Below are 24,567 nucleotides of genomic sequence, written 5' to 3'. Positions count from 1 at the left end.
TTATAACATTGCTACAAAACATTAAATTGTCTGAACAACAAAAGAAGGCAGGTGGCAAAATCACAATTCTGTATCGGACAATTCCTCTCCTTCTTCCTCCTCTGGCCCAATTAACTGGGGAGAGCCTCCGAAAAAGCTTCCTGGGGGGAAAAAAAGCTGTTTTCAAGAGCTTTTTAAAGGCACAAAGGGAGGGTGCCTGGCGCACCTCTTGCAGGAGAGTCTGCCCTAAGGGAGGCACCGCCGCGGAGAAACCCGGTTTCCAGTTGACGTTGTCCGAGCTTCTGGAGGTGTCAACACCTGCAGGCGTGACATCTGTGAGGAGCAGATCAGACAGGAGCCGAACACGGCCGAATACCTTCAGACAAGTAACTACAGGGCAAGATAACAGAAGAGAGGTTCTGGCAGTAGCTGGGAGGTGGATGATTGCTTACTGTCATCAATCAAACAGCCGGGCTGAGTGTCACCGGATATAAAGGCAGCACTTTTACAAAAATGAAACACTTACTTTTGCCCTATAAGCCTGCGAGTGAATCCTTAACTGGGGCTGAGTATGAAGGAAGGACTAAACAGGCCAAAGAACAGGTTCCTTTTTTGTTGTTTGTACACTTCGTGTCCAAGTTTATGTCCAAGTTCCTTGGCCCAGAGGAGACCACGCTAATTTACCAGAGAAAGGAAATGTTTGTTGACTGACCTGTAACTCCCAGGCTCTGTGCTGGCTGTGAAATGTTGGGACCGGATGATCCGCTGATTCGGTGTAGTTCCAAAAAGAGATTCCGCAGGGAGATGCATGCAGTCCTCTCAACCAAATGGCAAGAGTCCCTGCCTGGATGTTCTTAGAGATGGGGACAAATCGGGGGGGGGGGGATGGTGCTTCGTTGGGATTCGTTGTTCGTCAAGGTTGATGCATGGATGAAGTGACAAAGCACCAAATGTTAGTGACGAATCCACAAATATTTGTCCATAAAACACAATGTTCCATCAAACAGCCGATGGTCAGGGTCCCTGACAAGCAGGCTGGCCGTGGAAACTGAACCAGGGTTTGCCTTCCGGAAGCCAGCCTGCTGGTCAATGACCTGAACATCAGCTGATCAGTGGGACCTTGACCAGCAGGCTGGCTTCCCGAAGGCAACCCCCCTTTTCAATTCCTGCAGTCAGCCTGCACGAAAGGACCAATGAAATAGGTAAATATTCATCCGTTCATGTTTGTTGGGGGGTATCCAGACCTGATCAAGAAAAAAGGGACGAATATCCCACAAATCAGTGATATTTCATAAATGTCACAATTCATTTGTTTTAATTTGTCCCCATGTCTATTCTTAGCGTACAAATTTTAGCAGCAAGGGTGTCAGAAATGGGAGAAGGAAGAGGGAAGGAGAGATCAAGCTTTAGCTCATGACCTGAGTTTGATCGTGGTGGGATCAGGTAGCCGGCTCAAGGCTGACTCAACCTTCTTCCAGGGTTGGTTTACAGATGAGACTGGATACAAATCGGGCTTTGCTTCATCTGGATCAAAATGGGAGGAAAACAGAGGACTCGGATGCTTTTGGAGAAGGTTCAACACAGCAAAGCCAGGAAAGAGGAAAGACAATACAGGATGTACGCAGGCCGTTTGGATCCTTTCTTACAGCAGTGGTTCCCAACCTTGGGTCACCCAGGTGTTCTTGGACTGCAACTCCCAGAAGCCTTCAACACCCACTGTACATGCCATGATTTCTGGGAGTTGTAGTCCAAGAACATCTGGGGGACCCAAGGTTGGGAGCCACTTTCTTACGAGGCAGGAAAGCACCTTCTTCGATTCAAGGAAGCAGGCTGCACTTGGCTAGCCACCCGCAGGGCTCATTGTTAAGGGTTCAGAGCCGGCTTCAGAGCCACAAGGGGCCCAATCCCACCTCAGCCCCTCCGGTTAAAGCAGAACAAACCAGGTAGCAGGTGCCACACACAAAGGCTCTCCTTCCCCCCCCCCCCCGCTTTATTGTGCTCTGCTTCAGCTTGGGTGGTTGCCTCTACCTGTCCTTTAGGGAGACTGTTGGGCGTGTCCAGATGACATTCCTGATGATGCCCAGAGTGGGCTGGGGTGTCCGAGTGAACCCGGCGGCCCCTCTTGCAAGCCTCCCAATTGCATTTCTAAGGAACATAAGCACCATGCAATTCATAAACCGTATTTTTTAAAAAATATTTTTCCACTTAGTCCAGTGCTTTAGTTAGAGCACTATAATGTACTTAAGGTAAAGGTAAAGGTTCGGCTTGACAATTTTTGTTCAGTCGTGTTTGACTCCAGGGGGCGGTGCTGATCCCCATTTCCAAGCCATAGAGCCAGCGTTTTGTCCAGACAATCTTCCGTGGTCACACGGAACGCTGTCACCTTCCCACCGAGGTGGTCCCTATTTATCTACTTGCATTTGCATGCTTTCGAACCGCTAGGTTGGCAGGAGCTGGGAGAAAGCGACGGGAGCTCACTCCGTCGTGCGGATTCGATCTTACGACTGCTTGGTCTTCTGACCCTGCAGCACAGGCTTCTGCGGTTTAGCCCGCAGCGCCACCACGTCCCTATAATGTACTTAAACAACATGAATTCAAATGTTTATTCTGCCTAAGACATGTGGATGGATAAGAGGGTGGTGATAACGGCAGAGAAGGGCGAGAGTGAAAGGCATCCTATCTGGACCCTCGAAGCCCGTCTTCTCAGCTAAGGAGACATCCGTATGTGAACCGCAGGGGCGACGTAAATGTCAGGGTGCTGCACAGAGAGGTTTGCATCAATCTGGGACAACCTTCTGCATTTCCCCCCTTGCAAAGACAGTCCGGCTCCCCTGGCACTTGGTCTTACCACTGAGGGGAACCTCAAACCAGCTCCGCATGTGGGATTCTCTTCCGCCGGATCACATTCCCTTTTGGAGAATGCTAACCCCCCCCCCCCCCCCGTCTAGTCTCCCGTAATTGTCCAGGGCCTCTGGGCTCCCGAGAGGACAAGGGCCACTTCAGAGAGCCACTCGGCAGCCACTTGCCTGGACGAGGGAAGCTTCTTATTGGGTGGACGCTGCCTTTCCACGCCACGGCTGAAAGCCCGACTATGGAGAGGGCTCTTCTCACACAGCCATGTAAAGAACACCCCTCAAAGCGCCAGCCTCTTCCCTCCCTCAGACACAGCCTGCTGTGAGAAACAGCAAAAAAAAAGGGAGAGTCCATTTCCTTTCTCTGCTTCTCCCAGCATCTCCTCCTCCTCTTTCTCCATCTTTCTGTGAGAGAAACGAAAACTGCTCCCCAAGAAGTGACAAAACCAGCCTCCTCATAACTCTGGAGAGAAGCCACCTTCCCCCCCCACCCACCCCTTCTGCTGCAGCCGTGGAGGTCAACCGAGCATCGCTGGGGAGTTGTGGGTGATTGCTCACACGGTCTGTGGGCTGGGCGCCTTTCCTCACGCATGGCTTCAGAAGGAAAGGTCAAGCCCACTTATGCCCTTCTACCTGGCACTCTGGATCTGCTGGGGAAGATGTGGTGGACGGATGGATCACTCTGATGGTCATCCTTCCGATGTCTGAAGAGGTCTCGAGTGCCGCCTGGATCCGTCCCACAGGAAAAGAAATCTTTCTCACGTGAATGTCAAGTGTGGGATAAAGGAGATTGCACCAAAGATGAGAGCCTTTTAAATGTGACCTGGATCGCTCTATATTCCCCCATCTAGTCATGCCCCAGATTCATTATATTGGCAGCACTGGCAGCTGCAATCGGAAGAGCATTGGGGGGGGGAGAGAGAAATACCTATCTGGGAACTGAAAGCCGCTTCTCCCTCCCCTGACCTGCCGCGTTGACGACAGACTACTCTACAAGGCGGTTGTGCATCATTCTCGCCTCTGACCTTATGAAGTGGAAAAGAACAGCGGGGCAGCAAGGTGGCCGTCTGCCCTTCTTCGCTCATCCCAAATGGCAATCGGAGAGGTAAAAACCTTGGACGAGAGGGTTAAAGCAACCGCGTGGTCCGCAACGCATTCTGGAAACGTGCTCTGAGGGCTTGCCCGCAGAGAGCCAGAAATATCTGGGCCACCGCTGTTCCTTCCTTCCCACTGACCCAGACGGCACTCCCTTCTCCCTGGCCTGGGCTCTTTAAAAATGGCCCCCGGAGGCCGGTCTTTGTTGCGGGACCAGGCTTTGCAGAGCGTCGGGGCAGAGAGCTCCTTCCCCGGGGAGGTTCATTTCCCTTGTTCGAGGCTCCCTTTCGCCAACTTTTTAACTGCCTTCAGACATGGGGAGGGGGAGCCCCGGAGGGGAGGAAAAAATGTTTTCTGGTTTCTAAGGCTAGCGCTTAGGGCTGTCCCTGGGGACACTTTTAAATCGCTTCTCAAGCGGAGCCAATAAACAACCTCTCCAGACAATTAGCGGGCTCTCTTTGCAAACTGCTTAACCTCTTGGGCTGGAATCCCCTTGGTGGTCTCACTTGCTGCAGCTGACGGATGCACTGCTGGGGGGGGGCATCTCTCAGGGGCACCGTTGGGTGTGTGCGACCAGGCAGGTGACCGAGACTGGCTCCGGGATCTGGTCAGTTGCACACCTTGGCCCTGGCCAATCATGCAAATCTTAACCCAGGTTGGGATCCTGGCCCAACATGTAGAAAGTGGCCGTGAGGAAGACGGGAGGGGGCAGGGGATCCACAAGAACACAATTAAGCATATCTGTGGAGAAGGTGATTTTCAAAGACACCTGCGGTTGTTGACACCCAGGACGCTGTCTTAGGAATTTTCTTGCACTGAGCTTTTCTTTGACATTCCCCCCCCCAAACCCCTCCTCTCCAAACCTTCTAATGCCACTCCTTCAGAAGGAGTGTGGCTGTTCTGGCTCCTTAACAAGAGGGCCTTTGTAGCTGGAATATATATCATATTTTTTGCAGACATTGGGACTGAAAACATTCCAGGTAGACTAGACTGCTGTTGTTCTTTTACCGGACGGTTTATTGTTCGGTGCTTTTTTGAAAAATCAATTTGCGATTGTACATTAGACGGGATTTCAAAAGGTAAAGCCACGTGCCGATCTTTCCTGGAACAGGGACCTCAAAAGGGAAGGAAGGGAGACCTTGGGCTATTCATCTTTGCACCTCTGGATCCATTCCAGCTTGTCAACACTGAGCCGGGGAGCAGACAGGGCCAAAGGCGCTCCTGCCAGTGCAGAAAGGAAGCAGGCATTGATATATCAAGTTCTGAAGAGGATGCTTCTTTTGACTGAACGGCGTTATCCTGGAAACAGCCCCCTCCCCGCGTGCACCAATCCCCCCCCGAAATGAACATGATCAGACTGCAAGGAAGATTATGTTCCACCAGAGGAAAGGTCTCGCTAGCCCACCGTTCTGCTTCCACTGGGACCAGGCCGTTTTCTGTAGAAGCTGACAGACTGACAGAAGTGCCACCCCATCATTTTGGATCCCCCCGCCCCCAAAAAGGGTGCATGGACACTGAAGGTAATAGACAGCTGTCCTACAGTAACTAGATGGCCACACCTCTAGAAATATATCCTGTTCCCTTTTAAAGCCAGCCAAGACAGCTGTCACCTCAAAATCCTGTGGCAGGGAATTCCGCTGCTTAACCATGTGTGAAGTAACATTTCCTTTAATCTGTCTCAACCCCTCCCATCATACAATTTCTCTAGATGCCAACACTTGTGTTTTAACTTTATGACAGCTACAGCTTTGTAGTTGTGCTATGGACAGTTCTCTACCGAGTGTTCTAGATGTGGCTGTAACATGGATTATTAGAAGAGCAATGTGTGATATTGGTGATTTCATTCATTTGCTAATTACACCGAGTACAGAACTGGCCTTTGTATAGTGGCCACCCACTTGAACAATGTTTTAACTGAGTTATATAAATTCGCAGAAGAAACAGAGAGAGAGAGAAAGAGAGAGAGTTTTGAAAATGATATGGATTAAGTTATATCCGCCAAAGAAAAGAAATTCAGAGCACAGAAAAACTGCCCCCTGATCAAAACGTAACACTGTCTTGTACCTTAACTTCCACCCCAAGTAAACACTATAGCACAGTCTTGAGTAGTAGTTGCACCTGTCACATGCAGGATCAATAATGGAGGCTACCAAAACATGGGCTTTGGTAGGATCATATCTTCAAGTAAATGATCTGCAGCACAATCCTATACAGCTACATAACCTTCACTATTCATTTATTTTACTCATATCTTGCATTTCTCCACCTTAACTGGATTGCCAGATAACAGCCATGATGCAAACAGACTGGGAAATGCTGGAGACAGGACACAGCCACTTGTGTGATAATGGAATGGCAAACAGTGATGCACCTGATGACCCTGGCAGAGAGAGCAAGCACATCTTGTCAAGCTGAACAGACTTGCGTACTCCACCAGGTACCATATCCTGGGACATGCTCCTTCCCTCCAGCAGAAGGCGAAGACCAACAAGTTAGTAATATTCTAGATCAGTGGTTCTTAACCTTTGTTACTCAGATGCTTTTGAACTGCAACTCCCAGAAACCCCAGTCAGGACAGCAGGTGGTGAAGGCTTCTGGGAGTTGCAGTCCAAAACTCCTGAGTAACCCAAGGTTAAGAACCAGTGTTCTAGATCACTCTGCATGCTGAAAGCTGCAGTGATGGAGGGGCAGGCAGCAGGAACACACACACACACACACACACACACACACACACACACACACACACACACACACACACACACACAGAGCACATCAGAAACTATGGGACGCTAACAGGCCCTTTTTTCTAATCAGGACACCTGGGAAAGAAGCCAAGCTTACAAACATCTTTAATTGAAAGCCAGACTGACTGATATTACCCTCTAACAGCAAGAAGGATGACACTTTTGAATCCCAAATCAGCACCGACAGGAGGGAAAAGAAAAGTCAAGATTCTTCTTCTTTCCAATAAATATACCGTGATTCGAGGTGACAAATCCTGCTTAGTCGCTAAATTTTGGGTGGAAGTGGTGTTGTTTTTAGCTGGCTCAGTCCTCTGCAGATAGTGGTTCTGTGTGGAGGTGCTATTTCCTATTCTCTTCACTTTAGGAAATCAAACAATAGCATTCACTTGTTTTGTTTACTTGGGAAGGAAGTTAAGGTACTAGAAAGGTGCACCAATGGGCCCATATTTGAATGGGGGAAGGAGACATGAATTCTCTTATGTGTGTGTGTGTGGGGGGTTTAAAACAAAACCTTTTTGTTTGTCTGTCTGTTTACTTTAAACCCATAAGGTTTTCCTTAAAATCAAAGCATTGTTTTCTCTTCTGGGAAATTCTCTGCTTTTTGAAACACAGAAATATACAGCCATAAATATTAGCAGAACATTTGTTGATACTGAATAGCTTAAAGTAAGAGAAAAATAAAAATGAAATCTACCTACCTACCTATCCACATACACATGCAATATATATACACAATATACATATTGCACATAAGTTGCACACAACTGGATTCATTTGCAAACATTCTGGGAGCACGTAACTCTCCCACAAATATTACTCCAACCGAAGGGGCACAGTAAAAACCCATAATTTTCACCCCGTAATTGTGCCTGTTGATGATGTGGATAGGTAAAGGTAAAGGTTCCCCTTGGCATTTAGTCTCATCGTGTCCGACTCTAGGGTGCGGTGCTCATCCCCGTCTCCAAGCCATAGAACCAGCATTTGTCTGAAGACAGTTTCCGTGGTCATGTGGCCAGCGTGACTAGACATGGAACACTGTTATTTTTCCCACCATGGTGGTACCTATTTATTTACTCGCATTTACATGCTTTTGAATGGCTAGGTTGGCAGGAGCTGGGCCAAGCAACGGGAGCTCATTCTGCCGTGTGGATTCGATCTTACGATGGCTGGTCTTCTGACCTTGCAGCACAGAGGCTTCTGTGGTTTAACCTGCACTGCCACCACGGATCATGTGGATAAATGGCACCAATAGAGATTTCAAGCTTTCAGAAGGTGGCAGAGCTAAGAACTGTAGCAGTGAGGATAAAAGCCATGTTAAAAACAGTTGCCAAAAAGAAGAGGGGAAATGGTAGGTCTACACTACAGTGGGGTCTTGACTTGAGAACTTAATCCGTATTGGAAGGCGGTTCTCAAGTCAAAAAGTTCTCAGGTCAAATCTGCATTTCCCATAGGAATGCATTGAAAACCATTTGATCCGTATCTGCTCTTTTCCGTCCATAGAAACTAATGGGAAGCTGCTATTCTGCCTTCGACCACTAGAGGGGGATATTTTGTTTCTTTTTTTCTTAGGTCAAGAAAGGTTCAGGGAAGGCAGGGAAAAGACAGTCCAGGCAGGGCAGTACCAGGCAGTCCGAAGACTGTCTCCCAATCCACTCTCTAAACGCTGGGAGGAGTGAGGAAGCAGACAGGCACCCTTTTCATTGGCCAACAGTTAACTGAAAGTTCAAATTTTGCACTTTCCCTGCCTCCCACGTGGGTTTTTTTCAGTTCTTAACTCAAATCTAAGTACTTAAGTCAAGTCAATATTTTCCTATGAGAGTGGTTCTTAAGTCAAAATGTTCTTAACTCGAGACGTTCTTAAGTCAAGACCCCACTGTACAGTGGTGCCTTGCTTGACGACATTCATCCATTCCAGCGAAATTGCTGTAGAATTGTCGTCAAGCAGGGGAAAAAACCCATTGAAACTCATTGAAAACCGCTCAATGCATTCCAGTGGGCTAAATACCTAATTGTCCAGCAAAGATCCTCCATAGGGCGGCTGTTTTCCAATGCCTGTTAAGCGAAAAATCTGTCCTAATTACAGCGGGGAGCCATTTTGCACAGCGGGTGGCCATTTTGAAACCTGACAATCAGCTGTTTTTATATCGTCATAATGCAAAGAATCGGTTCCAGAAGCAGGGAACCGATCATCGTCAAACGAAAATCGCCCATTCAAACATCGTTTTGCTATCTCAAAAACCTCATCGTCAAGCGGATTCGTCATTTAATGAGGTAATCGTTAAGTGAGGCACCACTGTATTTATTTCCATGGGGGAGAAAATGTGGAAGCTTATTATGAAGTATAAATACTTGGTAGGCACAGAGGAACCAAAGGCAGCTGCAGAAGAGCCCAGAAGAGAATCTCCTGCTGAACTGGCTGCTAGAAGGAATTGGCATTTTCTGCGGCAGCATCACACGGCTGGCTGCTTCTCCATTCCTTCTCCTGCAGAATCCAAGAGGCTGTTTCTGAAGTGGCCTGTTCCCCACCGTCACATCATTGCTTCTTACGCTCATGAAAGACAAGTGGAAAATGCTGCACAGTCTCCCTCGGTGTCACTTTCCTGCTTTATGTCTAGCCTGCCAGTTTACTACCAAAACCATCTTGAATTTAATTACTGCTTACTCTGCACATCCCAGCAGCCCCCGACGTTGAGACGGGAGAATTACATTCCCCGCAAGGCAAAAACAAAAACGAAAATAAAAATGAAGCTTGTTCTCCCTTTCTTTCTTAAGGACTGGATGAGAAACGCATCACACGGTACATTGCAAACAGGGGATGTGGCAACATACCAACAGGATTTTGCAAGCTGCGAAGCTGAACTGCTCAGCTTGCAGACGGGAGGCTCCGATCTTGCCGGTGACATATTTCCAATCCTGGATCAACAGCTGTTCTGGAAGGAGGGGAGTGGGAAAAGGTGGAGCCCCGTTTCTGCAAGATTTTACAGGGCAGTCAAAATGCCTTGCCCCGGCTGTTCCACAAGATCGCTACCTCCCTCCCACTTCATAGTGGGGAAAATCCAGAATTTTTACTATCAAAGGGTCAGATGAGCAAAGATACTCCAAGAAAAAAAAATTGTTGTTTTCTTCTTTGTCATCTTCATCTCTCCTGGGCTGAACAGGTAGAGAGGCTGGAGAAACCGCCGCCCCCAAAATCTCTCTGCTTTTGTTACAAATACTGGAGCAGCAGCCACGAGGGGGGGGCCGAAATGCCCACTTTGAAGGGGGTGGGTGGGAGTCCATACATTTCAACAGGGTTTTGGTTTTAACACCTCTAAGTCCCTTCTTGAATCTGGAAACTGGCGAGGAAGACGGCAAAGAGCGAGCAATTCACCTGAAATGTCAGTTTCAGCCCCATGGGCCTGCAGCCCTGTCAAGTCAAGTTAGATGACGGTAAAAGGTTTTGGTTCTATTTGGGGTCCGCCATATATCAAGAAGGAGATGGAAAGGCGATTGTCCTTTTGAGATTCTACCGGGATCATGGATCGACTTCAGAATCCATTTTGAAGTAACACACAGATCTGCCGTTGTCATGTGCCGGCAACGCACTTCCAAATGATGATGGCTACTTGAAATACTCAAGGAGGGGTTTCCCATTGCCCCCCCCACACAGAGAGACAGAGACAGAGAGACACAGACAGACAGACAGACAGACAGACACACACACACACACACAAACACACATAGTGTGAATTTCACCCTTCTCATGGAAGAGGGGGTTGACAATAGCCAACGTTCAAGAGACTGGCAGGCAATGAGGGACCCAAGCGCTGACTTGTTAACCGGCGGCCAAATGCCATGTGTACAACATAGGCCACGGCACTTAGGCTGGTGTAATGAACCAACAGGATCCTGACTCTCATGTTTTTAATGTTTAGTTGTGTTTTAATTCCGTAACCACAGGGATGGGACTCGAATTGTGGGACTTGCGGTCAAGTCAGACTCAATTTGCACGGGTGACTCGACTTGACCTTGTCTCAAGGTTATTTTTCCCCCAATGATTCCGACTCGTGACATGGAACCCAGCCACCCCTTCCTTTTTATCTGGGGAGAAACCTGTTTTTTAATAGGGACTCAGACTTGGGACTTGGTACGGAAGACTCAGACTTAGGCTTGAGACCCAGACCCAAGATCCCTGTGTAACAAGCTCCTTTGAGTCCAAATTCCTGGACTAACCATCTCCCTCTCTCCCGGCCTCCCACCACCCCAACAGATAAGCAACACAATACAGGGTATAGCCTTTCCTCTCCCTTCACCAAATTCTTTCTCCTCTTCCACTCAGAAAAAAGCAAATGTTCTCTGGCAGCCTGGATTCACTAAATAACCACCTCCGCGAAGGCCACCTGTAATAACACCAGCCTGGAAAATTGACATTCCCCTTGCCTCCCATCAGCCTTGGAGCTGTTTGTTTGTGAATTAATAAAGCCGACGCTCTGGCGAGTTATCGATCGCCCTCCCCACACAATGGCACGATGCAAAAATAAATTAATGAGCAGATGATAGCAAGGATCTAATGAACTTGCATAGAGCCCGGGGTTTGATCGCTGGACTCACAGCAGGTACCAAAAGCGGAGGCAGGAGAGACATAGGGGAGTCTAAAGCCGTCCATATCGTAAGATGTACAAACACCAGGAAAGGAGACCTTCTCAACGAAGGATGGGCAGGGAATGCCAGGCCATCCTTCATTCTCAACCACAGCATGTCTGTCTGCCCTCGCAAAGCTCTAGTGCAGGGGTCTCCAAACTTTTCACTGTGAGGGCCGCATCATATATTTTCAACATTTTTGAGGGTTGAAGGAACACGTGTCTGCCAGCGTACATCCACCTGCCCATACACACGCACGCATGCACGCATCTGCGGACCTGACCCTGCGACATTCACTGGACTGGATAAAGACGCAAGGTGGGCCAGATGTGGCCCGCGGGCCGTAGTCTGGTGACCCCTGCTCTGGTGGTTATGACACAGGATATAAAGAATGATGTCTTGAGTTCTGATTTCACTGGTTGGGCCTTATTTTATTTTATTGAAACTATTTTCATCCCGTTTTCTCCTTAGAAGGACTCGAGGTGCTAAGCCCCTCTTTGCTGCCCCACAGTGGACGGCGCCGCAGGCTGGAACCCCTGTAGCCCTTGGCAGGGGTCTTAAGCCGCAGAGTCCCACCAACAAGTGAAACCAAGTGATGGAGGGAGATCTGAAGTCCAAGGCATGAGTTCATGCAAAAGTCAAGGCAGGCCAGAAATGGGGGGGGGGGGAGGGAGAGAACTAGAGCAGGTTCAAGCAGCCCACAAATCACAACAAAGGTGTTCAGCAGGAAAGAGGAAGGATTCAAGGTGAGCAGGGTCTGGAGCAAGGTCTCCAGATGAAACCGGCATTGGATGAGAATTGCGGACCGTTCTGGTCGCGAGAAGACATCGTGGCAATGGAAAAGGTGCAGAAGAGAGAGACTCAAAGGACGACGGGGCTGGGGCACCTCCCTGATGAGGAAAGGCAACAGCATTTGGGGCTCTTGAGTCTAGAGAAAAGGCGCCTGAAGGGGGACATGATGGAGACGTATGCAATTCTGCAGGGAATGGATCAAATGGCTAGAGGGAAGCTCTTTTCCCTCTCATGCAATCCCAGAACCAGGGGGCATCCACTCCAGTGGAGAGTTGGGAGAGTGAGAACAGACCAAAGAAAACATTTATTGACCCAGCCTGTGGTTAGTCTGTGGAACTCCTTGCCACAGGATGTGGGGATGGCATCTGGCCTAGAGACGTTGAAAAGGTGATTGGACAGATTCCTGGAGGAAAAGGCCCATTGCAGGTGAGAAGCCATGATGGGGAGGAATCATCTCCAGGCTTAGAAGGAAGGGACGTCCAAAGGCCAGATGAAGGGGGATCAGGGGATCAGGGGACAGGTCTCTCGTGGTCTCTCATGGGCTCCCAGAGGCATCTGGTGGGACCATTGTGAGATTCAGGAAGCTGGACTAAGAGAGGCCCTTGGCCTGATCCAGCCCAGGGCTCTTCTTATGAATCTTACGAGTTTGTGCCCCCCCCTTGCAAAGGGACCACACCACCCATCGGGTTCCTCCTCGACTGTACGCTGCTGGATCACATTGGGCTGACTGGTCAACCAGCACCTCTTTCAAGGGAAAAGCAGGGGGTTGTTCCATCCATGTCCTGGTTATATCCACATCAGATGGTTGCAATTTAGTTAGTTAGTTAGTTAGTAAATGTGCCACCGGTCTCCCCAAAGGGGGTCCAAGGCATCTCACAAGAATTAAACTCATATAATCAGAAGAAGTGCAAAATACCTTACAAAATTATATATTTAAAACATGACTAGACATTAGTCGGGTGCATAACGCAGCAACACAGTTGTTTGCAGGGAGAGTGCAGAATACCAACCACCTCAATCGTGGTTTCTATGCTCAAACTGAAAACACCTTGGAAACCCTTACAATCATCCATCAGACCACGGTCACAGGCCGGCCAGTAAAAAATTTCCAAATAACATTGGCCTTTTAATTAACTCATTGGGGATTCTCGGGTTTACAGTACAAAGGTTGAATGTGGGGCTGCTGCGAATTTCGCTGTGGTGCAGGATTTCATGTTACCGGCATTATGGAAGTTTTATTCTGTGTTCTCTACTGTAAACTGGTAGGGGAATTCCTGTGACCGGGCAGCATTTTATTTATTTCTTTATTTCACTTTTAGACCACTCCTATAGTAAGACAGACAAACTGTTCGGCTGATGGGCGCAGAAACGGGGAGTTTTCCTGTGGTGGTCCCAATTTTGGGGAACACCTTACTCCCGCAGGCTCCCTTCCCAAGTGTATCTTTAAATGGGGCTTAAAGAGATAAAACACGCTTGAATGAACTAATGCTGATGTTTATTTCTTAAACCACAGTCTTAGACTGTCAGTATCATTTGTAATGTTTTGCTCCGTTGTTTAATTGAATTTTATATTTTATCATGTTGTCATTTCGTCTGGTAAAACACCTTGAGGAGGCTTTGCCTCCAAACGTGGCATTAAATATTTAAAATACATAAACAAATGTGCTGGAATGAGAGATGGGGAGATTTTCTACTGTGTTCAGAGCAAGCCCGTTAGAGTAACTGTTTCTGCAAACTCTGTGGGTTTCCACTTGTACATCCTGTCTTTTTATACTTCTCTTCCCAGCCGGTGGTGTCTTGCAAACGCGAGACCCGCTGAGCCTGCTTTTCTCCACGGCATAAAAACTTCCACCGCTGATCATCTTTCTAGACAGAGCCTTGCAATGAGGCTGTCAGGCTTCCCACCAGGTAAGAACTACAACCGATGAGGCGCATCCTCATTTTGACAGATGTGCGCAGACCGGCCAATTCCGCACCTCTGGCTCAGGCTGGCAAGAAATTACATTCCTTCCCAGAAACGGGTACGATTAAGGTTTGGAAATAACATGTTCTGGGTAACGTAGTTGTGTGCAATCACAAGGGCATGATGAAGTCACATTTCAAAATTAACAAGACGAGAAAACGAAGTTCCCCTAATGTACAGCTTGGGTCCAGGCTAACTGAGGGACTGTTATCTCCCTATAGGCACTTTCTCAACGATTAAGATCATCCGAGGAGGCCCTCCTGTCGGTCCCGTGGCCAGCACAAGCCCGGCTGATGGGGAAACAGGAGAAAGGGCCTTCTCGGTGGCCGCTCCCAGGCTATGGGATGCTCCCCCTTAGGAGGTCAGGATGATGGCCCCTTCCCTTTTATCCTTCCGAAAGAAAGCTAAAGACCCATCTCATCAGGCAGGCTTTTAACAGTTACAACTGAATCCCTGAACCCCATTTCAGCAGAAATTTTAATCTCTTTAATTTTTTAATCTTTTAATTGTATTTTCAATCATAGATGAATGTATCTTTTTAATATTTAACTTATTGTGTTTTTAAATGGTGTGAATTTTAATGTTGTGAGCTGCCATGGGTCCCTTGTTGGGAGAAATGCAGCATATAAATAAAACTAATAAATAATAAATAAATAAATAAATAATGTGGCCACCACCACCACCATCGACTGCTCCAATCCTGGCTGGTCCCCTCCCTGCTTCCCTTCCATCAGCAGGCAAAGACCTTTCTCTTAGAGAAGCCTTTAGGAAGTGGCATTTAAACGAGGGAATGTTTGACTTTTACTTTCTGTTTATGATGTGCTTTAAATGGCTTTCAACAGCTTTGAAGCAGCAACGTCTCAACATAATGTGTTTAACTGAATTTTAATACGGCGACTTACTATGCATCTAGGCGCTTTGTACGCCCACTTTTGCTCCCTGTTTGGGGAAAGAAGATGAGGTATTAAACAAACCAACCCATAACATGTGCTGTTAACTAATGTGACAAATGCAAAACATTGCTAAACTGAAAATCAAAGACGGGAGAAGAGAAGCGGGCATCTGCCGCAGGCGAGGGGGACGCGATGCCAGTGCTTCCTCTTTGCAAATAAACACACAGACAAGCATGCAAAGCTGATTGCCTGTCATTAGTGTGTGTGTGTGTGTGGGGGGAATCATAGCTCCTCTCAGGGAGGCCTTCAGCTTGCACGTTCGGTAAAATGGGACCAACCCTGAGCTACTGTTGGAGGAGATGAATGAAGGCCCTTAAATCACCTGCTCTTAGAGGAGTGTACAAGTTGAAAGGGTATAAATTAAAGAAATAACTATATCTATAGGCATAACTCCAAGTGTGTCAGAGACCGTATTTTGTGTACAGAAGTGTGTGTGTGTGTGTGTGTGTGTGTGTGTGTGTGTGTAAAAGAAAGACACACAGCCCAGGCACTCAAGCATCTGTTTCGCTTCCTGGGGTATAGTCTTGCCTAATATTTCTTTCCTGCTCTCGCTCTCTCTTTCTCCTCCAATTGCCCTTTCCATCTTATTCACATTTCATCTCTGTGAAGAGATTTCCCGGCCCCTTCCAGGAGGACTGATTCAGGTTGAATAACACCAATCTAAAGCAGATAAGGAATGGGTTTCCCGGGAAATCTCCACTCCCCCACAGCAATCAAGGCTGAAAGATGCCATTTCCAGACCTGCGGAAGGCATCTCTCCCTGCCCAGCCACCCAAGTCTGTCTGCCGTAGACAGAACTTGGCTATTAACACCCAAACTGCTAATTCGCGTGGGGGTGTGTGTGCTGCTCTCCGCCAGAGTGGCTGCAATTATTCCTCCCTAGGCAATACTCAGGTCTCCAACTGGAATCAATTAGGGGGATTTGGGTATATTGGGATGGGAGTCAGGCTTCCATGGGGATCTCCCGAGAAGGCTTGGGCTATGAAACGCTGCAGGTGGATGATGAACCAGGAGGATCCTAGCCACATACAAAGAGGGAGACGATGGGGCCTGGAAGTGTTAGCCAAAACGGTCTTCTGGCACCTTTAAAGACTAGCAAAATAAATGTTATGAATCCTTTAAACATGACAAGACTCTTCTCTATCTCTCTCTCTCTCCATCATAGGAGACCAAATGAGCAACTACACCGCAGGGAAACACTGTTTTGATGTGAAGTTTTGCAAATCGGGTCCCTGCTGGCTCCCCACGGGTGACCCTACTGCAGCTGTCCAGACAGACAGAAAAGCATCATCTTGCAAGAGTCAGGAGGGGCAGAGGCGGAATGTGGTGAAAACTGCCATCCTTGAGATCAGCCGTTTCTGTTGGGATCACCCCTTCCTTTTACCTCTTTTTAATTTTTTTTATTTTTTCAAAGTGGCATAGCGCTTGCCTAGATTAGTGCTAAACTGGGGAAAAAAAGGAAAACACTGTTCGGTGTTTGGTGGGAAAAAAAATTGGAAAACACTGTTTGGAGACAACAGGCACTCGTTTGAAGGGAACGGACACCCCCATGAGTGCCCGTTTGCACTGGATCCAGTGATCACACAGAGTAAAATAAACCAACCCTGGCAGCTGTACAAAAAGAATCTATTTCCCACTCGAAAGAGATCCCACATGGGGTCACCAGTACTGACCTATATATGACAGGAGTTGCCACTTTTGAATTCCGTTTCCTCCCAGGCAAACAGTAGGGTAAATAGGCAGTGTAGTCACTCCCTAACACAGCTTTCCCTTCAAGAAAGAAACACGGAAAACCACCTAAGCCACAGAGACACTAGAAGCCGCCCGGTGCAGCTTGTTGTCCATCACAAAATAAACAGTGTGTAACGTCTCTGAAGAAATGGATCCTCTCCGTGTTTTGGACGACACTTGAACACCCTCTTTGCCTTGCGGAAAGCTGATGTTTTCTTTCTAGATTCAGGCAAAAAGGAACCCCAACGAAACTGGAATCCTTTTCAAGAGCAAAACTAGACGCACAGCCCCATGATCCATGTACAACGTCCGAAGCGAAGCCCTTCATTTAGACCACTAAAATACTGTATTATCAAAAAGCCAAGGTCTTTCAGCCCTATTTGCCCAACACTATTTCCTCAAATCTTTTTGTGTCCTGGGAATTTGCCCGGGGTTTTAGTTATTTGAAAACATTTTCCCCAGCTTATGTAAAAACAGAAGAACAAGCAAACATCAGATCCTGCTAATGTTGCTAAACTGGAAAAGATTAAAACATCCCAAAACTCAAACACCTTTTTAAAAAAGCAAGCAAACAAGTTTCAGCTCTGCCCCGAATCATGCATTGCAGTTGCATCGGCCTCCTTCTTGCAAATGTAGGTCCACCCAGGCTTTATAGAGGAAATGGACCGGGTCGCACCCAACGTTCTCAGCAGAGGGCTGCTGGTTTCCAGACCTGCATAGGACTGATGCGCTTTACCTCAATACCGTTGCATGCTATTAAATTGCCTCAATGAAAAACAAAGCCAAAGAAAAACTGAGCTGTGAAGTACGGTGATGCAGTTCTAAATCTGGCCCACCTACCCTTGTGGACTGGACTTTGCAAAAAAAACAAATTGGTTCCAACCACTTGCTCACTTACTGCCAAAAAGAGGGATAGACGGTGTTCTGGAAGGCCAATCCCACAACTTGTCAGTATAACACAACTGGTAGAGGGGAGGCTCTCTGCAAGAGCTTGTTCCTAAAGCAAGTCCAAGATTCAGTGTCTTGGATATTCATAACCCAAAGCTTAGAAGATTTACTGTTTCTTAGAGGACAATTCCCAGACGTCTCCGCTAGATAGGCTGGTTGCTGGCCATCCTGGCTGGGGTGCAGGTTGTTGGTACTCCAGAAAGTAACTTTTCCAAACTTTGCATCATTTATAACACCACCCACTGCCTAGAATCTGGGATGTATGACATGGGGGGGAGGGATAAAATATGGTCTATTAAAGCCAACAACACCTTGAATTTGGGGGGGCTTGAGAACATTTCTGAACAGGAGACAAAAACCACAGCTGTTTTTGTGAGTCACAGGTTACTAAGCATTTCCCTCTGGTGCGTGTGAAACATTGGATTTGCAAAATAAAGTCTCTCCTCTCATCAATAACCTTGCAGCGGAAGCTAACCACAAAATCCTTTCGGAGGCAGAAGCATAAAAATTATCTCAGACCTCATTAATAACAGATATTGATTGGCTTAAGTGTGAGTCCATGCACATGCATAAATTACCCAATGAAATCAATAAACTTTTACACTTTTCCCATTGAACTGCATTATTAAAAAATCCCTCTGAAATTATAAATACTCGGCGATGAACACCCCTGCCAACAGATAAATACAATAAGTCATTTTCTCTATTGTTTCTTATGTCTATTACAAGCGAATAAGTACTTTAAATCAAGTTAACAAAGATATATCCTGGAAATAAATCCTTGGATTAGAACAAGGATTATTGATTTTAACTGAAATCGGCATTTCTCTTGTTCAAGATGAAGGCAGTGGACATGATCCACCAGAAACGTCTATAAGGCACTCACCAAGGAAATAAACGCTCCTGGATAATTCCTCAATACATTAAGCTGTACATTAAGCTATGCCTCCATTAGAGCTGTACACTACAGGTTCATATATAACAGAAGAAAGAAGGGACCAGCCAATCTGCGTACCCACCTATAGATGATGTTAGGATCCTACTCACCCTGGCACATGAGCCACTGATCTAAGAGCAACATAACAGATCTGTGACAAGCAGTTTGAACTAGCAGGAGGCAATGCCCACAGAGTATTTCTCTTCCTCTCTTCCTCAGTAACTACTTCTCAGTCTCTAGATTGCCTGGAATGGATATCCAGAAACCGTTACACTGATTTTCTTTATGTAATCATCAGGACCTAGAACATCTGTCCTCTTTCATCAGGGTTATACAGTATCCTTGTGGTATCAATGCAAAATATGTTTTCCACGATACAGTGGCCCTCTCCCTCCCTGCCCTCCACTTTCAACCAACCTCCCTTGAGATGGATCAGGGCCTCCGGAAGGGGGATATTCCTTGTCTCTCTGTTTGCAATCTGTGGGGCCAAAGGGTCATCCCAAAGGGTAAAGAAGTGGAATCACTCGTCTCCTCTTGCACGGCCAGAGCCCAGAGCCTGGTAAACTCAACTGGACTTGGTGGATCCTGCCAACAGCCATTAATACCGCCAAAGACACTGGCCACCACGCCACTCTGCTTGTCCACGAATGGAGTAATCCCTTGGGGTGGCCAACGGTGACTTCCGAAGCCCTTCCCTAATGCTTTCAGACAATTGGTTAATCCCCTGTCAGAGAAGCATGCACCACTATCATGCGTGTGAGAATGAAATCTGCCCAGAATTTACTTTATTCAAGAGATTTATGGACAGAACATGGCTATGATAAATATGATAGAGACAAAGCCTAAGGCAGGAAAATTGTGGATCTCAAATTCTCAAGTTGACCAGAAATAGTTGAGAGTCAGCTTAATGGCCGATCAAGGAGAATGGGATTCAGAAAATTTAATAGCTTTAGCAAAATCATGTGCTTTTGTAATCTGCCTGCAAACGGATTTCTTTTCAGGGCGTGCTAAGGGACTCCCAGGAAAGATAAATTTTTAGAGGCAACCCTTAATATGAAATATATGTAAGTTTAAACAAAACCAGAGATTATTGACTGAGAAATGTGTTTAAATATGGAAAGCCAATGCAAAAGTGGTTCAATTCCCTTACCCACAGCCCCCATCCCCTCCTTGCCATATCAAGAGACATATTGCCTCTTCAACGCAGAGCTGGCAACGCTGCCTAAGAGATCCTGGGAGTTGTAGTCTGACCCATAACTTCCCCAAGTGCGGCATTTAAAGTCCAAAATAGCTCAAAATCCTGCTCTCCAACTCAACTTGGCACAGTTCTTCCCCAAATGTGGGGGAAAAATGTCCCCAGGCTCATGAGTCCATTTTGAACTGCCCCCCCCACTCAAAATAAAGCCTCCGACCTGTCTTCCCCTCCCTCCCACCCCTAAATGCTAAGAGGGACCCCCCCCCCTTCCAGGCTGGTCTAGTGCCAGGACTTCCTTCTCTTGAGACGTAAATAAGGATTTTTTGCAAAGCAACTTTTGAAGAAACTTTTCTAAAGGGACTGGAATGGCCCACCTTCTACATGGCCGGGGTCTTGGGTTTAACGGCCAAAGGGCATCACCCCGGCATTCTTTCTCCCCACCCCCCACCCCAGTTAAAGGAGGAGAGTGGTGGTCAAAGCCGTTACCTCCAGCCTTCCACATATTAATATGCATTTCCCACCAAGTTATTTCACTCTTCACCAAAGAACCGGCATCCCATCGCGCTGGAAAGAGCAAGCCCACTTTTCCCAGGCAGGGGTTGCAAATGCCTATTCTCTCTCCCTGCGTGGATCGTTTACTTACAGCAATTTGGGGCTCAGAGGCAATGAGGGGATCCAAAGCTCTACCAAGCATGCCAAATAGTCCCGGACGGGATCATCTAGTATGACTCCGTACAAGACGAGAGCACATCTCGCTTCTAGAAGGACAACTGGATTCCTAAGTCCTTGCTACAAAGCCTCTGCGTCCCGCCTAGGCTGCTTCTGTAGCCCCACCAGGATCGTGTCTTCCTCTGGAAGAGACCCTCCGCTCTGAAAAACACCCCGCACACCCAGAGCAACACAAACGTTGGAGGCTGTTGCAGGTCAGCCACGGGACATCCAGGGGTGTTGGCTTTTGAAGGCTGAATTTTCAAGAGGGCCAAGTGTCCAGCAAGTGTACTGGCCATCTTTGCTAAGCTGAAAGCTCTGAGGAGCTAAATAGAGGAGACGTGGAGAGTGAGTGGGTGCTGCCTTGTTTCAGAATATAATCGATCGCCGTGTTGTTGTCGGTGGCAGTTTGTACCATCTTGCCAGTGAGGAGATTTCTGAAAGATTTGCAAGCTTTTATAACCACCAACAGCTCTAATTCGTTAATGTGAAGCAATTTCTCTTTGGAAGACCACTGTGTGTGGATTTTGAGAGATTTGCGGTGAGCTCCCCAGCCTGTGAGGCTGGTGTCAGTGGTGACCTGTATTTGTGGTGGTGGTTGTCGGAACAGCCGCCCGACAGATAGGTAGTGAGGGAAAAACCACCACTAAAATTGGGAGGTGAGTTCTGGGGTGACCTTTAAGAGAGTGGGAGGAGGGTCTGTGAGCGGGTCGAAGAGGGCGAGAAACCACGACTGAAGAGAACTCATCTTGAGACGCACGCGCTGCACTACTGAAGTCATAGAGGCCATGGTGCCTAGTACACGTTGCACAGCCAAGGCGGGTACCATAAGCATGAGGGGTGAAAACATGAAGTAATGCGATGAGATTTTCTCTCTTGTCTGGAGGAAGAAAGGCGCAAGCTTGTGTGGAATCTATGCGTGTGGCTATATAATGAATAATCTTTGTCGCTTTCAGATTTGGTTTTTGTTCGTTGACAACGAGACTGAGATCGCCAAGGAGGGTAAGGGTGAAGTGAGTGTCTCGTTGGGCCTTGCAATGGGAATGAGGTACAAGGAACCAATCGTCGATACTATGGAAATATGAGAATTTTTTTGCAACCTGAGGTAAGCAGCTACTGGTGCCATGCACTTGGTGAATACTCTCGGAGCTGTTGCAAGGCGGAAAGGAAGCCTTTTGAATTGGTCAGCTTTGAGATCTATGACGGTGAACCAGTTGAAGGGGTCGGCCCGTGTCCGGGAGGTTCTTCACAGGGCCTTGATGCAACCTTATCAAGCCAGCTCTTCCTGTCTCCACAGGGCCACAGCAGGGATTCTCACACCGATGTCACCAGCATACAGAGCAATTCCTGATCATCAAACCGTCCCTCTTACAGTGCTGAGCTGGGCAGATCTCGCTCCCCCCAGGGTTCCCATTAACACCACAAATGGATTTGAAAAGGCTTATTAGATCATATCACCCCAGATTGTGTGTTTTAACAAGTACTGGAGGGAGAGGCAATTAACATCACCATATAGTAATGTCACCCATTATCATGGAGACGGAAAAGACTCCAAGTCAGAAGGAAGGCCGCTGGAATCCACACACACACACACCCCATAACCTTGGGCCTCCAGATGTTCTTGGACTTCAACTCCCAGAAATCCTGGCTAGCAGAGATGGTGATGAAGGCTTCTGGGAGTTGTAGTCCAAGAGCATCTGGAGCCTCAGAATTGGGGACCATTGCTTTAGACCCCTCCTCAGCTCCACTCCAAACTGAAAGACATCCATGAGTGAAGACAGTGCAGTGCGTGGGGGTAAGCATGGACAGCAATGACTGCAGAATAAAGTATTTTCTTCCAGAGCGGTTTTGGACCCATTCAAGATGGTGCACTTCCCAAGGGCAGGGATTCTCTAGAAATGCTTTTGCACAGAGCTCAGCCCCACATGCTAAGGGAGGACAGTGGACGTTGCTATTCTTTCCGCAGGGATATTTATTCCTGCCGCTCAGAACGGCTGGGTAGCTCAGGAGTTCAGGCCTCCGGCTGCAGAGCCAGAGAAGTTGGGAGTTCGATTCCCTCCTCAGCCTCCTCGGCAGGGGGCTGGACTCCATGACCTTTAGGGGCCCCTTACAGCTCTACTATTCTAAAAGGATGAGGGTGATTCCTATGCTGACGTTTCCCTGCAAAGCCGTCCGTCGGCGGAAAGGTCTCCAACGGCACATCTGTCAAAAGGTAGAGGAGCCCTGCCCGCCTGCCGTCTTGGGTGGCCCCCTGGCCATCATCATGCAGCTGATGTTAACATCTGGGTGGTATGGGGATGATGACCACTACCTTTTAAAAAGGGATCAGATGGATTCACAGAAGGAATCCATTTAAAAACAACAGCACAGCTAAAACCAAGGCACTATAATATGAAAACAAGGCTAAATCAATTAAACCGTGTTTTGTTTTAAAAGCTTTTTGTACAGGTTTTGTTGTGTCTTTTGGTTTCTTGTTTTTTAATTCTTTTAAAAATGTGGTATTTATACAGTGTTTTTAAAGTTTTCGATGTTATCTGCTGTGAGTCACCTCGGGTCGTCTGTGTGGAGAAAGGTGGCATATTTAAAGTACATATATACAACGGAAAGGCACTGGGGTATCTATTTTTTTTCTTTTCTTTTTTTTAAAATCTTGCTGTGAACCACCCTGAGTTCCCCTTCCAGGCCTTTCCTGGGACATACAGAGCGGTGCATTAATTTCTGTGGAGCTTTCTCAACCTGGGGACAATTTGCCTCCTAAAGTTGTGTCATTTGTGTAGCTGTGGGGGAGAGAGGGAGAGAGAGAGAAAGAGAGAGAGAACTACTTTCCATTCAAAAGGAAGGCTTAGCCTTACATGCGGGACCCTCTTGACTGATGGCCCTTTTGACCACGGCAAGGCCGCCGATTTTCACCCTTCTGTTCGCATGAAAGGATGCTTTGTCTGACCACATCAGTTATTTTCCACCGCCGCTCGGGAGAAACATCTCCAGCAGTGAAAGAAAGAAGCAGAGGGAACAACAACGGAGCCCTTGGAAAACTCAATGGGGGTGGGTGGGGAAGGGGGGGGGTTGGTTGGCAGTCTTGGAAAGAACAATAGGGGGTGAGGCAAAAGACAAGTGGGGGGGTATGTGAGAGCCAGTGGGGGCTGAGCAGCAGCCACTGAGGGAGGAGAAGGGGCTCCCTGACGAAACAGAGAGTATCAAATAAAAACTGTTCTGGACAGATGTGGCTCCTCTTACCGTGCCTTCTGGGGAGAAGAGCCAGCCCCGGTAGCCTTGGGCAAGCTGCGCAGTCCCAAAGATTTCCCCCCACCCCAGAAGAAGAAGAGAAGGGCAAACCACAGCTGAGTATTCTCTACCTGGAAACCCCTGGGAAAGGTCGCCATGAGTCAGAAACGGCTCAAGGGCAGGTCATTATGATTAGGAGAGCGAGGGTGGTCCAGGCGTCCACTCACCCACCCTGTACTTCGGCTGCCCCATGGCTTGCTCCTGCACCACGTGCGCCTCTCCCTGTTTTCTGGCGTCTACTAAAGCAGTGCTCCCCAACCTCGGGCCTCCAGATGTTCTTGGACTACAACTCCCAGAAGCCTTCGCCACCACCTCTGCTGCCCAGGATTTTGGGAAGTTGAAGTTCAAAGACATCTGGAGGCCCCAGGTTGGGGGACCACTGGGCATAAAGACTTCAGGCAACTCCACAAAGCAGCAGTCCTGTGGAAACCTTTGTGTGTCTCCTGATCAACAATCTGTGCACACATGCAGACAGGCTGTTCCAGTAGGGGCAAACAACACATCCCACCAAGACACACGTCCCTTGATGAACGGACAGGTGCATTTTCCTCTGCAGGTACCTCTGCCGGAGACGTAGGAGTCCACGCAAGGCCCAACTACTCGTGATGCTCTGCCTGCCACAAGCGAGCAAAAATCCAGCCACGCTCCAGATAAAAGTTCCCAGTAGACCTTTCTAGCCGCCTAGAGTGGGCGGGGTATAAATCAAATAAATAAATACATAAATAAAATAAATTTCCGGCTGAGCAACTGTCACGGCAAATCAAG

The 24,567-nt window shown here is 47.7% G+C and overlaps 1 protein-coding gene and 1 long non-coding RNA gene across 17 annotated transcripts in view; one reads left to right on the top strand and one right to left on the bottom strand.

Annotated features, from left to right (window-relative positions):
* Positions 1-24,567, bottom strand: part of CNTFR (ciliary neurotrophic factor receptor) — a 385,998-nt gene that overhangs the window by 215,279 nt on the left and 146,152 nt on the right. For 6 of the 16 annotated variants that reach the window (XM_072993035.2, XM_072993036.2, XM_072993037.2 and 3 more), the window contains exon 1: positions 692-2,174. The exons of 9 other annotated variants lie outside the window; for them this stretch is intronic. In XM_072993035.2, the coding sequence (XP_072849136.2) occupies positions 692-789 (98 nt within the window). In that variant the 5' untranslated portion in view covers positions 790-2,174. Of the gene's footprint in view, positions 1-691; positions 2,175-24,567 lie in introns of those variants that run through there. One more of the 16 variants, XM_020800688.3, reaches the window with a different exon arrangement.
* LOC144586274 (uncharacterized) lies at positions 4,618-7,354 on the top strand. Its single transcript, XR_013541004.1, has 2 exons — positions 4,618-5,446; positions 6,741-7,354. It is a non-coding gene; the product is annotated as an uncharacterized LOC144586274 (long non-coding RNA).

This window comes from Pogona vitticeps, chromosome 2, assembly GCF_051106095.1.
Source record: "Pogona vitticeps strain Pit_001003342236 chromosome 2, PviZW2.1, whole genome shotgun sequence".
NCBI classification, from domain to species: domain Eukaryota; kingdom Metazoa; phylum Chordata; class Lepidosauria; order Squamata; family Agamidae; genus Pogona; species Pogona vitticeps.
Note: the sequence above shows the minus strand (reverse complement) of the source record. Positions and strands in the feature narration are given on the sequence as shown.